The 15312-nt window shown below is 38.6% G+C and overlaps 1 protein-coding gene across 20 annotated transcripts in view; it reads left to right on the top strand.

Annotated features, from left to right (window-relative positions):
• Nucleotides 1-15312, top strand: part of L3MBTL4 (L3MBTL histone methyl-lysine binding protein 4) — a 425819-nt gene that overhangs the window by 225925 nt on the left and 184582 nt on the right. For all 20 annotated transcript variants that reach the window (XM_054694180.1, XM_054694198.1, XM_054694199.1 and 17 more), the window contains one exon: nt 10035-10149. In XM_054694180.1, the coding sequence (XP_054550155.1) occupies nt 10035-10149 (115 nt within the window). The remainder of the gene's footprint in view (nt 1-10034; nt 10150-15312) is intronic.

Genomic DNA, 15312 nt, shown 5'->3' with positions numbered 1-15312 from the left:
GTTGCTAACCATGGGCATTTTAAATTTGTGTTGTATCTTTTCTGTGTCTCTTACATACTGAAAACACCTTCCTTTAAAAAAAAAACAACCCTCAGTTGGTTTCTACTGCACCATGGTGTCTTGATTCTTTGTCTTCTTATCTTTAGGGTACTTTATTACTTCTCATTCCTGTCAACTTTTTAGTATAATTCCTCAGGATTTCTTTGTAGACTTAGATACAATCAGGGTTCTTCGAGAAGCAGATGACATATCATGTGACTTTATTAGAGGGCTATGTATGACATTTGGGGCTTGAGGGTTGACAGAAGCCAGTGAGGAACAGAGCTAGCACACCTGGAGAGAAGAGGAATGGCACGAAAAGGCCCCAGGTTTAGAGTGAGGCTTTAGGTGAGGACTAGCCACTGCCAACATTGAGTCCTGTAGAGAAAAAGGCCTGGAAATAAGTACCCAACCTCTCTTTCCACCTGTCCTCCTAAACTCTGCTGATACTTTTTATTAGCTAAAGCCCAAAGAGAAACATGAGGACAATGGCCTTTGATGCCATCCATCAAGGTCAAGAGATTGTTGACCATCCATAAGTTTCCTTGACCAGTGTGGATCTAGAGGGAAGAAGAGAGAATATTCTAGTACTTGACTACTTATTCCTCTATCTAATCCTCTTTCTTTGTCGGCATGTGAATGTCCATGGTTTTACCTGCCATGCTATTTCTGTGTTAATGATTTTCAAATCTATGCTTTATCTTTCTCAAGCAAAATCCATGAAGTAATTTTCATTTGTCTGTGACACATCTTCACGTGAATATCCTGTAGTCACTTCAGATTTAATGTGATCAAAATGGAATTCATTATATTCCCCCTTTCAAAAAAATTAATCAGAACACTACTTCTTTCCTGTATTTATGATCTATTGATGGCACACCCATTAACTAAGTTGTCCATATTTAAAAATTTATTTTTACCAAAGTGAGACCTCTGCAAAATGCAAACAATAATACTAAAAATTTTGTTATAAAACACTTGCCCTAAAACCTCTTCCCACATTTTCCCTTTTGTAGAGCAATGACTCTCATTTATTTTAACTTATTGTTATGGTGATTATTCCTGTGACTCTAAACATAGGCTTGTTTTGCAACTTCTTGAATTTATGTGGGATTCTCACTATGTGAATGAAGTTTTCTTTCCTCCCCCTGCCTCCCCACCACATGTGCTGCACTCTATCCATCCTCTCAGTATGGAAATGTCAGTTAGATCAACATTTTTATTTACCCATAACATACTAGTCATTATAACCAAGAGGAACATGTTTCTACTTTTGTGTTCTAAAAGAATAAATGTCTTAAAAGAGTTTCAGGCAGTCCATGTATTTTGAAGTAGTATATCACAGTACTTGAAAGAAAATAAATGTTGATAGTTCAGAAGATAGGTTTGTAAAATGAAAGCATAAATCAGTGGGTTTTAATCTTAGATAAATCCTTTAGATATGTTCATTTAATGCTATTTACATAATTTGAACAAGCATATTTGAGTTTATATTCATTTGTCCAACAAATTGAGTGTTAGACTGTTTTTAACAAATATGTTCCAAGTGCCATCTGATAGTAGAGACAGGAATGTTAGAAGAGACTTCCAATATTCAGTTCTGCATAAAGGAGCTTGGAAGTTGTTAATCTGTCTATAACACAAAGCTATAAAACTCCTGGAAGATAACAGGAGAAAACCTAGATGTCCTTGGGTAAGGTAATTATTTTTTAGATATAACACTGAGGCATGACTCTTGAAGGAAATAACCGACAACGTGGATTTCATGAAGATAAAAAAACTTCTGTCTGTAATGGACAATGTCAAGAGAATGAAGGGACAAGCAACAGACTGAGAGAAGATATTTGCAGTTAACTAGTCTGATAAATGGCTCTTAACCAAATTACACAAACAAAACTTAAAACTCAACAATAAGAAGACAAACCATCCAATTAAAAATGCAGCAGAGGGTCTCCCTGATGGCGCAAGGGTTAAGCGCCACACTATGAAGCAATCCACAGCCTCTGCAGCACAGCAACCCACATGGCACAGCAGACCTCTCCTATCTCACCCTCTGCTCTGATCAGCAGTGTCCTTCGGTCAATCTGCCTGTTCTGTTCCCCACTCTGTCTCTGGTGAATCCTCTCACCTCCCGCATCTCTGGCCTGTACCCCAGCTCTTGTATGCATAAATACGTAAATCTTTTAAAAAAAATGCGGCAGAGACCTAAGCACCTCACCTAGGATTTGTAGATGGCAAATACACATATGGAAAGATGCTCTACATGTCATCAAAAAATGAAAATTAAAACAACAGTGTGATACTACTATACAGCTATTTGAATGGCTATAATTCAGAACACTGTCAACAGCAAATGCTGGTGAGGATGTGAAGCAAAAATAACTTTCAGTCACTGCTGGTGGGGATGCAAAATGTTTGCAGTTACTTTGATGGACAGTTTAGTGATTTCTTACAAAACTAGACATACTCTTTGATCATCCAGTAATCTTGCTACTTAGCAGTTACTGCAAAAAGTTAAAAACATGTCCTGCACATGGATGCTTATATTTACAGTTGCCAAAACTTGGAAACCAAGACATCCTTAAGAAGGTAAATGGATAAATTAATTGTGGTACATCCAGATAATGGAATACTTTTCAGCTCTAAAAAGATATGAACTGTCAAATCGCAAAAAAAAAAACCATACAGGAAACTTAAATGGAAATTTCTAAGTAAAATGCCAATATGAAAAGTCTACATGCTATATAATTCCAATTCTGTGATATTCCAGAGAAGGAAAATCTATGGAGACAGCCAAAGGGTCAGTGATTGCAGCGGCTTAGGAAGGGATGAATAGGAAGAGCAGAGAGGATTTGGGGGGGGGGGACAGTAAAAATACCTTCTATAATACTATAATTGTGGATTCATTCCGGTACCCTTTTGTTCATGTCCATAGAACTTACAACACCAAGAATAAATCTCAGGGCTAACTATCACTTTCAGTGATTTTACTATGTTAATATAGGTTTTTCAGTTATAACAAATGCTCCTTTCTGACAGTAGCTGCCAATAGCGGGAGAGCTATGCTTATGTGGGCAGAGAGTATATGGGAAATCTACATCTTCCTATAATTTTGTTGTGAGTCTAACAGTGCTCTAAAAAAAGTCTTTCAAAAACAATTATAAAATACAGCATGTATTCTCAAGTAACAGTCAAAATAGTGTAACTGATGTAACAGTAGAATAAGTATGTTTAAAAAAAATTCTTAAGTGAGCACTCACATGACTCATATAGAACTTGCTACCAATAAGTACTAAGAGCTAAATTATAAGAATGGAAAGGAAAAATATGTAACCTACCCTTGGCTTCAAAATTTTAGAAATAGTGCTTATGATACATGATATACCAGCATGTCTATGTCTAGTATACATTTCCATTTTATTGATTCTGCCCATGTAGATATTAAGTAGTTACATCAGTTATTTTTCATGTTCTATGTCATTTTGTCAATTGTGTTATCTGATGTTCATTATATAAATGTAAGATAAATTCCTATTGGGGAAATTTTGCTTCTGTGACTAATTGGTAGATTTTTTTAAATGTTGTAATTGAAATTATGTAAATTTCTATTTTGCCATTGGTTTTCTGGGAACTGCTTATTTATAGCAATCATCCTTAAACTACCAGGAATCATACATTCTGGGTTATCTGTGATAGTCCTGGATTATGCCTGTTGTAATTGTGTAGTTATTAATAGTGCTGCTCTTATTCTCAAAAATATCCCACTTGGATAATAAATTGTTGAGTTCCTTAAGATATAACTAACTCCTCACTTCTTTCACATGCCTCATATACCACTTTCTCTTTTAAAATCCCTATTTTGGTTTACTGTAATCTGTTCAAGTCCTTTGTGAGTTAGTGTTCGATACATAATGAGTATAAATAAAGTGTGACTTGATGCAGGAGCCAATGTGAAAAATCAGAAGGTGAAGACAGCTTGAGAATGCATGTTGAAACAATGTCCATGGCCAGGGCCAGTATTGTGAACAGAAGTGAAAGGACAGTAGCCTGATGAATAACCAAGAAGGACATGACCTTTACATTAATAATGAATGTGCAGTGTGTGCTGCTTCATTGCTTAAAGCTTTGTAAATCCTATCACAGGGCTTATGAAGATATTTTTGTTAGTTATAGCATAAACTGATTTTGAGGTTCTTTGTCCTCACACAGCTTATGAAAAAGGTTTTTCTTCCTAAGGTATTAGCTATTATCCAAAGACATGTAGCCATCATGCTCCCAATGTAACTGTTATTATGCCTAGCTCTGATGAAATATTTAAAGATTTCTTAACAAGAATTAAAACCCTGGGGATTCTATTGGAGATTTCATATTTTTATTTCTATGGGAATCTTATGAGGAAAACTGAATTTATTATGACAGTAACCATAGAAATAGAGAAATGGAAACTTATGTACACGTATTCATCTCAGATGGAAACATTTGGAGTTGAATGTCCTCTGTATTAAACCTTCAACTAGGTCTCTTTTGGGCTCACTGTTTTATAAAATTTAAAAAAAGATTTATGATTTTTTTAAAAAGTTCAGTTATTCTTTACTTTAGGTAGAACTTTGGGTTTGATAGCAAGTTCAGCTGATTAACAATAGTATTATTGTGATCATATCCCTAAAGAAGCATTTCAAAAAGTTTTATCCAAAAGCCACCTTCTACAGAATAACCTAAGAATGTGGTTATAAGATGTGATTTCTAGGCATCGTTCCTGAGCTTATGACTCAGTTAATCTTTGTGTGACAGGGAATGGTTGGTATTTTGCTTAATAAATTTTGCAAACCACTGCCTAAGGAAAAGAATTTTAGAATAGCCAGAATGAAAACTTAATTTTCCAATTTAATGATTAAAAGTTTTCTTAACAAGTTTTCTATAATACTTATTATAGAAACAATTGATTTTTTTAAAGATTTTTTTTTTTTATTTATACAAAAGCTGGTGTACAGGCTAGAGCCGCTGGAGGGTGAGAGAATTCAGCAGAGACAGAGCGGGGAGCAGAGCAGGCAGACGACGGATGGAAAACACTGCTGAGGGAAGTAGTGGGAGAGACAGGAGAGGTCTGCTGCGACATGTGGGTATCTCCCTGGCCTGCCGGGAATTGAACCCACGCTGCAGAGGCTGCGGACAGCTTCACAGTGCTAACCTCAACCCGCTGCACCACTGGGGAGGCCTGGAAAAATTTGTTTTTGTGAATAAACAAATGGGTATAGGCACAGGTTAGCAGGGAAAAAGAATTGAGATGTTTTGCCAAGAATAAGTGTGGAAGCAGTGAGGACATGGAGGCTACCAGTTCCACTACTGCTGAACAGCAGTAATTCAGGCATGTGGTCTGGGGAGGAGTTAGGGTTTTCAAGTCATCATCAGCAACTTGGAATCTGCTCACATTTCTCAATCCCTACGTATTTACATAGCTTCTTATACAAAATGGAGATAATATGTGAGAGTAAAATTTTAATTTGTATACACTTTATACTAAAATTCCTTTATTTTTTGTTCCCTCCCCTTCCATACTTATCTGGATAAATAGGTAAAATAATTTACTCAATGTGGAATTCTTATTTATTTATTTATTTATTTATTGTTAAAGATTTAGTTATTTATTTATACATACAAGAACTGGGGTACAGGCCAGATGCGCAGGAGGGTGAGAGGATTCACCAGAGACAGAGCGGGAAACAGAACAGGCAGACTGACGAAATATACTGCTGAGGGGAGTAGCAGACAAGACAGGAGAGGTCTGCTGTGCCATGTGGGTATCTCCCAGGCCGGGATCAAACCCGCAGTGCAGAGACTGTGGACAGCTTCACAGTGCTGCACTCAACAGCCTGTGCCACCAGGGGAGGCCCCAAATTCATATTTAATGTGCAAAGTAATAAGAGTTCTGGACTGCAACCCTGTGTTATATTTGTTATTTTCATTATGAAATGTATTTTTATATTTTAAAAATATAATTTATCTTTGCAAAATTAAATTCCTCAGTACTATAGACTTGAATATCCTCATAGTTTGTATTCTTAACATTGTTCTTTCAGTAACTTGTTCTCAACCTAATTCGGGGTCTGCCATTTATTTGCAGTATGATCTCAGAAAACTTCTTAACCATTTTGAGGTTCATTTTCATCATCTTTGAAAACACTATATTGTGGACATTTAGTGAGAGTATATATATATTTCACAGCTATGCCTGGAATTTATAAGCATACAGTAAAAGTGAAACCCTGCCTTACTCAACACTCTAACTCTCGGATTATGGGGGTGTTCTGTGAAGGCATGACACAAGCATTCCTGTCCTGCTGCAGAACAGATGTCTGAGTCAGTACTGGTACTGTGTTACCCACACTCCCACAGCATAGCTTGCATCATGGGAAGCAAGATTTGCTGTTGCCTTATTAGCACCAATAATTATGAGTAATAGGTATTAGCATAAAATATCAGAATTCAGTTCTTTCTTCAATGAAACTTAAGGCTAAGTAAATGAGTATTATTTAATTAAAGCTAATAGAGTACAGGTACAGTAGAGCTTCCTAAATAAGTAGATAGCCTACATATGCTTAGAGCACATTTGTCATTAAATCTTTAAAATAGATTTGAGGCTTGTGACAATAAAATAAATATATCCAATAAGCTTGTTAAAATGGAAGTAAGTTTAAAAACCATGTAGCAGGGATAGATACAATGTTTACTTAGGCTAATAAAATTATGACAGAGCATTACATTTAGCGCTAATGTCCCTAGATAAATTTAACTGTTTTTTCTAGCTTCCCAGAGTAGCAACAACAAATGGTGATTACCATCAGCATCTTATTCAGTCATTGGATTTTGAAGCCGACAATCTCTAGCCATGGTACTGAGTCAAGGAGGCAGTGAAGGTGCCTGAAACATGGTGAGAAAGCTCAAAAATCGAAAGAAAGGCCTCAGTGTGGTCATTTGGCAGTTAATGACAAGTAAAATCAAGAAAATGTTGGCTCAGAGTATTGACAGCTTTGGATTTACACTAAGGACTTTGTCCTTGGCTTTTTGTACGTTGGGCTAGTTCTTACATGTCTAAGTTGTGTCGCCAGTCATTAATAATGAATGCATATACTGTTAATACCATCAGAAAGCATTCCTGTATATCCATGACAACAGCTTGAGGCAGTGGTTGATTCCATTATCTGACCTTTGTTTTCTAATTCATTGACATCTGAGAAAGAGTGTTCTATATGTTTTCTTGGCTTTATGCAAACAAAAATATATGCAATTCATAAATGTGTGATTTACAGTGCTAAAGATAATTCGGTTTTCAAATTTTTTCTTTGCTTTACAAAAATACTATAAATATTCTTAAAATGCCAATCTCCTCTATTAACCAAGTTAGAATTATTAAAAGGGTTTTTTCACTGCAGAGATGAGAAAATCCAAAGATATGAAAATATCTTTCATAAAAATGTATATGGAAAGAGATTTTGGTTATGTATTTCAAGTTTAGATGGCCCTTGTGGGTGAAGTGGGTATCACATAATTGAAATAGAAGGGGTTATTTTTTTTTTAACTTTTTTTTTATTTTAATAATAAATTTTATTTTTATATTCCCCATACAATTGCAGCCCCCCCCATTCTGACCCCAATCTCTCCCCTCCCACCCCCGCCCCCTTAAAAGTGTCTCTGGTTCGTAGTTTTTTGTTGATTTTGATATTCACTTTCTTATAGTTATTTGTTTTCCTGGTCCCTTATTTAAAAAGGGGTTATTTTTAATTCCCAAGGTTGCAGTGTAAGTAATTATATACAGCATTGGAAAAGACAAATTAATATTTCCCAATGACTCTAAAGGGCAGATGTTTATTAGAGTATCTAAAACATTGTATCTTCCTTCAAAACAATTTTTAAAATACTGCTTTTTTACCTTTTAGTTTTACATAGAAATTTCACAGAACTCTCAGATAGAGGTACAAAAATTGAAATAGAAAGTCCTTATTCCTTGAGGCAAGATTTTGCTGAAATGTTTGGCTTATCTTACCTCTGAAACTTATGTCATGGAGTGTTTTGCCGATATTTTCTTCTATATACTTTATGTTTTCAGATCTTCTATCCAAGTCTTTTATTTATTCACTTTTAGTTGATTTTTGTGTATCACGTGAGATAGTTGTCCAGTTTCATTCTTTTGAGTGGCAGTCCAGTTTCCCAAACACCATTTGTTGCTCCAGTGTAAATTCTTTTTTTTTTTTAAAAAAAGGATTTATCCATTTATGCATACAAGAACAGGGGTACAGGCCAGAGATGCGAGGGGTGAGACAGAGTGGGGAACAGAACAGGCAAATTGACCGAAGGACACTGCTGAGGGGAGCAGCGGGCGAGTCAGAAGAGGTCTGCTGTGGCATGTGGGTTGCTACTTGGCTGGCCAGGGATCAAACTTGTGCTGCAGAGGCTGTGTATTTCTTCACAGCACAGTGCTTTACCACTTGTGCCACGATGGAGGCCCTGATACTTTTATTTCTATAATGAAACTGCTAGAACATAGAGATTGATAAGTTTCAGAAATAAGTATTTAATTTTTATTTATTTATTTATTTATATATATTTATTTAATTTATACAAAAACTGGGGTACAGTCAGAAGCGCAGGAGGGTGAGAGAATTCACCAGAGCAGAGTGGGAAACAGAACAGGCAGACTGATGAAATACACTGCTGAGGGGAGCAGCGGGCATGGCAGGAGAGGTCTGTCGCGCCATGTGGGACCCTCGCCAGCAGCCGTGGATCGAACCAGCACTGCAGAGGCTGCGGGCAGCTTTGCAGCCCAACGCTCAAACACTGCACCACCAGGGGAGGCCCAATAAGTATTTAATTTTTGATTCAGAAATTGGGCTTTAATTATTCTCAGATCTGCATGTATATGTGTGAGTCTGGTGTGTGTATGTGTTGAAGAGCCAAAGCAGTGATAGTTGATCAGGTGGCTGACTCCAGGTTATAATGCCTCAGAAGATTTCCTGATAGCAGCTTGCCCTTGTCCTTTAATAACTACTGCATAAATAATACCATACACAACTGTTAAGATCACTATTAAAATCCATATACTTGAGTAGTACACTCTGCTCTCCTCTATTGTTTCAGTGACTCCATCTCTTTTCATGTATCAGGATTTTAAAATTTGTTGCTTCTCTATTCTCTAATCCATGCATTTCTCATCAATACAGGACTTATACTGATGTCAAGGTGGTGACTCTTATTATTGATGATGCTGACACGATTTTTGCAGTGTCTGCCAGGACAGGATATGTTCTTTCAACAGTATGGTATTTGTTTTATTTGAGAAAATGGATTGGCCATCTCTTCAAATTCCAATCAACTCCAGACAGATTTTCTTTTTTCATTTTACCAACTTGTTTGATGCTTCTCAGAAAAATTGGCACATCACCTTTAATGGCAAGATTAGAAGGTTTTTAAAATAACATTTTTTTTTTTTTTTTTTTTTTTTATAGAGGCATGTTTTTCTTTCTTTCTTTCTTTCTTTCTTTGTTTGTTTGTTTTATACATGCACTGGGTACAGTCAGAAGTGCGGGAGGGTGAGAGAATTCACCAGAGCCAGAGCGGGGAGCAGAGCAGGCAGAAGGACCGAAGTACACTGCTGAGGGGAGCAGCGGGCGGCAGGAGAGGTCTGCGCGCCATGCGGGACCCTCCTCCGGTGGCCGGGAAGCAGCTGGGGATCGAACCGGCGCCGCAGAGGCCGCGGGCAGCTTCGCAACCCAGCGCTCAACCGCTGCGCCACCGGGGAGGCCCTTAAAATAACATTTTAAATACTGTTTTTCTGTACTGTGTGATTGATGCAATTTTAAAGATCAAATATTTTGTATCAAAGTTATTGATAAAAAATATTTTGATACAAATAAAATAAAATAATTTTGATACAAAATATTTCTAATATTTTGATACAGGAATAGTGAAATAGTAATTACAGAATAATAATTATTCAACAGGTTCATTTTGATGGCTGGGACCACAAATATGACTACTGGATGGATGCTGACAGCCCTGACATTCACCCAATTGGGTGGTGTGATGTAACAGGACATCCACTGGAAGTGCCATATCGTGAGTATTTTGTTCTTTATTGTTGTTTTTTAAACATTTAACCTGAATTCCTACCTTGATACTGTTTTTTCATGTCTATATAAATGTTTAAATGCTATGAAGTGAATTGATAATCACCATTACAGGTACATTGAAAGTTACCTGTTCATAAGTCTCAAAGGGCATGCTTTATACAAACGAAAAGTTGCAATCGTTAAGAAATTATTTGATAATGTTTTCAAAGGAATCTTAATTTTTACATTTAGCTTAAAAACTGATGTCTAAATTTGTCTAATTTTAGCCATTGCTTTTAGCTGGAGTATATTTTGCTTTTTAAAAACATTCCATCTTAGTTAATTTTGTCTTAAAAGTTGCAAAAAGTTTTAGAAAAATGGAAATGTTTTAAATTTTAGCAACAAAAGATATAAATTGTAAATATTTTCAGTGTTTCCTGGTATCTTCATTATTTCGATTTTTCTAGCTACTCAAAGTTAAGGAGAAAAGTAACCACTCTAAATTCTAATGAACCTTGAACCAAAATAGCTTTTTATTTTGTCTGAAGTATTCTTTTGATCAGATTAGGCTGACATGACTATTAACTAGCTCCAAACATATGTACAAGCACTCCTTTTGGCTTCTTGGGATAAAGCTAGCGTGTTATCTGTTAATAAGGATGCCTTACAATGAGCAAGTTTAGTGATGCTTAAGCTTAAAAGGCTCTAAAAGGTCTAATTTCATCGGAAAGAATTCCCTAAATTCTTGTAGAAGTGAGAAGGATCTCTGACTTACTAACTTAACAAACTTTTTTTTTTTTTTTTTTTTTTTTTTGCAGTGCGCTGTGTTCTTCAAAAACTGTAATAAGATACAGGTCCTTAGGCAACTTTCAGTGCATTAGCAATTAGCAAGCATAGGTTCTGTACACACAATGCAGAAGAGGGAGTCTGTGGTCAGTAGCATGTGGGGGAATGGTGTATTCATTTGTGCTCATATCTCACTGTTTATTCTCTTTGACTTCACACCCCTGAATGCCAGGGAGATGGGTCTTATTTTATTTTAACCAACGGTCTTCATAGGACTCCAGCCACCACCACACACATTTATTCTAGCAACTTTCTCAAGAGCAATGATTTCCGTGAAGATAGAGATGATTGCCATTTCTTTGCAGGGACAACTCTCTTCATTGCTCCCCTTAGGTATTACCTGCTCATTTGTCACGCTGCCTATTTATTTTTTTGACCTGACTGTCTCATGAGTATCCTGAAGTCTATGGATCAAACCTGAACTGTATCCCAGGCTAACAATGTACTTTTCTACTGTAGTTCCTGGTTGCTTCCAAAGCTCCTACTTGTTATGCAGAGTCATTCTGGACTCTACTCCCTCCTAACTTCTTCCTCATCCCCCACAACAACCTGTCACCAATTCTTGCTAATTCTCTTTCAGTTTTTTATAACTCATCTTTGTTTCCCACTCCCATGGCATTGCACTGTTTGAGCTCTCGTCATAGTTACAAGTGATTCACAGAACATAGTCTCCTAGTTAGTGAGCTGCACAGATTCTCCTATGAGCCTAACATAGATCTAAAAATTCAAGTTTTAGAGGAAATGTACACCTAGCAGTTAAAAGTGAAATCTGTAGTCAGAATACTTGGACTTGAATCTCAGTTTCACTGTTTGCTTATTGTGATTCTCTATGGTTGTTTCCTTGTCTATAAAATGGGATTAATATTAGTGTGTTTATCTCAAATTTGTAATGATGAAATGAGATAAATTAATGCAAAATACTTCAAAATGTGCCTGACCATAGTATATCCCCAGTTAATGTTACTTGCTGTCAGGAAGTGATACAACAGTCTGTAGATTTTCATTTTTTAAATAAAAGTATGTGAATTATTCGAAATTATGAAATTTGACAATTGGGCTAAAATTGATAATGTGACTAGACTTTCCCAAACATTTTAATTTAATTTTTAAGTTCAATTTCCTTGAATTCTTGTCAGTATTACAAAGATTCCTGTTTTGTGCACTCATGCTTAAGTAACTGGGATTCCTTTAACTTTGGGTAAAGATAACTCAATTGTGTTTCTTCAGTTGCTCTTCAGTTGCTCATGATACTCTGTTGCTGCTGTGCTTGCATTTTTTGTTACAAATTTGGGTAAATCATTATTAATGTGGTTTATTGTAGATTGTGTGGTTAGCCCCATAATTCATAATTATTCATATCTTCATCATTAATCTTATTAACTTTTAATATATGCTTTAAGATTTAATTATATTAAGATTTAGTGTGTTACCATCCAATCCCTTATTGTTAAAATAAAAATAAACACACACACAATCCTACTCAAAGTTTTTTTTTTTTAGTTCTGTTTATCTATCACTGAATTCTTTTTCCTCTGGAAAACATAAAAAAATGATTGGTCAAGGTACTCCAACAAAATTTGATAATCTGGCATTGACTGTTGCAATAACTTCATGACTATCTTTTTTTGTTTCTGTCTTGGATAGTCTGTAGAAAACCAATTTTCTCCTCATAGTCTCTATAATCTTTCATAGACTTGAGGGTCCTTTGCATGATCACAAGGCCCGTCATAATCTGTACTTTACTCATCTTCCTATTTTCCTAAAGTCTAAATGTAGGTTGCTTATGTGTGGCTTTAAAGATTCTGCAGAATGCAATAGTGTTAATCCAGTGGGGTATCTTAGAATGTTGTTGAGCTGTGTTTAGAAGAGTATAGGGGCTCTGAATCAGTGGAGAGAGAGGCAGCTGCTTTAGAGATGGAAATGGAACAAGTATAGGCAAGCTTAAATATATGTCAGTTCTCATATAGTTTTCGTTAGCATTCATTAAAGTTTGTTTTTCTATTAAAGTTTGTTTTTCTAGGTGGGTGGTATTCCTTGAGTTTGTTTCAGTTTTGTTAATGCCATTATTTATTTATTTATTTATTTATTTATTTGATTGTTTGTTTGTTTGTTTATACAAGCACTGGGTACATACAGTCAGAAGCGTGGAGGGTGAGAGAATTCACCAGAGCCAAAGCGGAGAGCAGAGCAGGCAGACGGACGAAATACACAGCTGAGGGGAGCCGCAGGCGGCAGGAGAGGTGTGCACGCCATGTGGGACCCTCGCCCCCCTTGCCCGGTGGCCGGGGATGGAATCGGCGCTGCAGAGGCTGTGGGCAGCTTCGCAGCCCAGCGCTCAACCTCTGCGCCACCAGGGTAGGCCCTGTCAATGCCATTTAATCAATATATTTATATTATTCAGAAATTGAGTCAGGAAATAGTACATGCTAAGGTCAGGCTGCACAAATGTAGTATATTTTGGCCAAGACCATAATATTTAGTCACTAAAGCCTAGCATAAGTTCTCAAAAAAGTAGCTAAAAAACCTTTTGACAGTGAAACTTGAATGTTCCCTCTCATTCAACTGGGAAGAGCACAAGTTGGTGGCCAACTGATGGCAACTTCCTGTTAGTCACTGTTCCTGCCAGAGATACTCACCTGCAGCCCACCTGGGTCTCACTGCCGGGTTAACCTGTCTTTTCTCATGTCGTGAGGGTACAATTTAGCTGTTTGGTTTCTGACTTATATAGTCCTTCAGGGTGGACCTTTTTCTACTCTTAGAAGTAAGTCATCAGGATCTTCTTGTCATACTTTGTATTTCCTGATTGTCCTTTAAAATATATGAAACTATCGAGAGGGCGGAGCAACATGGCGGCGAGGAGACGCTGCGAGTAAGATCTCCCATTAAAAAAAGTTAATAGGGAGGGAAAGCGGCAGGTCCCAGTGAGAACTGGGACACGGAAGATAAACGGACGACTCCAGCAAACTACCTGAAGAAGAAAGTTGCCATAAAAGAGGACCAGAAGGGAGGAAAGCGCAGAACCCTGCTCCCCTCCCCCGCCCACAGAGTCGTCACTCTCCGACCCTCAGAGAGGAGGAAAACAACAAACCAAAACGGCCAACAAGAACAAACTACACAGCAAGTGGGACTGGGAGTGGAAAGGAACTATTTCAGCCACCACACCCCGTGAACTGGAGCTGTGGAGAACACTGCAGGATTCGCCGCTGCAGTGAGTGAACGGCTCCGGGCGCCATTGGAGAACAGCAGAGAACCCTGGAGACCTGCACACAACCCAGGGCCGGCCGGTAAGCTTGCGCGGAAAAGCAGAGCACTTGAAAAACAAACGCGGATCGGGATCGTGGCTGCCCAGGTCCCCGCGCCTGCGACCTAGGCTTGCGGGGAGACGCGCGGGGGCCCTCACTGAGGTGAAAGTCCCTCACTGAGTAATCAGAAACCAGGCGCCTGGACACAGGAGTGGGGTGCAAAAGGCGCCATTACTGCAGCCACTGAACTGGGCTACAGCTGGCGTACTGGACCTGAGGGCTTTGGAACTGAGACCCGGGGCACGAAATTCGGAGCGTGGATCCTCCAAGTTGGTGGGGCGCAAGGCAGAAACAGCACCCCAAAGCCGTTGAGGTTATCCCTACCATTCCCGCTCTGTTCCCTATCCCACGGGGTGAAGAAAAACAGCCCCCCACGGACTAGGAGAGATCTCTAGAGCCACCTAGCGACCAGAAAAAAAGTCACTAACACCCAGGGACCTTTCTTGAAACCTGCAGAAGGCTCCTGAAGGAACCCCTGGCCAGCTGGGAAGTTAGCCCACCCCAGGCCCCTTCAGACCAGCAGTCTGAGCCCACAGGGGGAGCAGGCACCCACAGCCGGGGCAGACCGGGCGCGCAGAAGAGTGTGCCTGAGACCGGACGCGCAGGGAGTGCGTCCCGCATCGCCATTTTAGAACAGGGATATTTCTTCAGGAAAGACTGCATGCAGAAGGCTCCCTCAGGAGCCAGAGGTGAGCGGGGAAGCTCGCCCACGCCAGGCCACTTCTGGCCTGCAGTCCAAACCCAGAGGGGGAGCGGGAACCCACCGCCGGGGCAGACCAAGCACACAGGGGTGTGTCCCCACATCGGCATTTTAGAACAGGGACCTTTCTTCAGTAAAGACTGCTAGAAACTGACAGATGGCTCCTGGGGGAGCCAGAGGGGAGCAGAGAAGCTCACCCAAGATGCCGGCCAGTCCCAGCAACACAGTGTGCCAATGCATAAGACACATTAGAAAACGGACAGTAGGGAGTAGAAGAACCACACGCAACCTAACAACTCATCAGGAAAAAAGCACACCACAA

This window comes from Talpa occidentalis, unplaced genomic scaffold (genome assembly GCF_014898055.3).
Source record: "Talpa occidentalis isolate TD23 unplaced genomic scaffold, MPIMG_talOcc4v2.1 talOcc4.13, whole genome shotgun sequence".
NCBI lineage: Eukaryota > Metazoa > Chordata > Mammalia > Eulipotyphla > Talpidae > Talpa > Talpa occidentalis.
The sequence above is the reverse complement of the archived record's forward strand: the minus strand, read 5'-3'. Positions and strand labels throughout refer to the sequence as shown.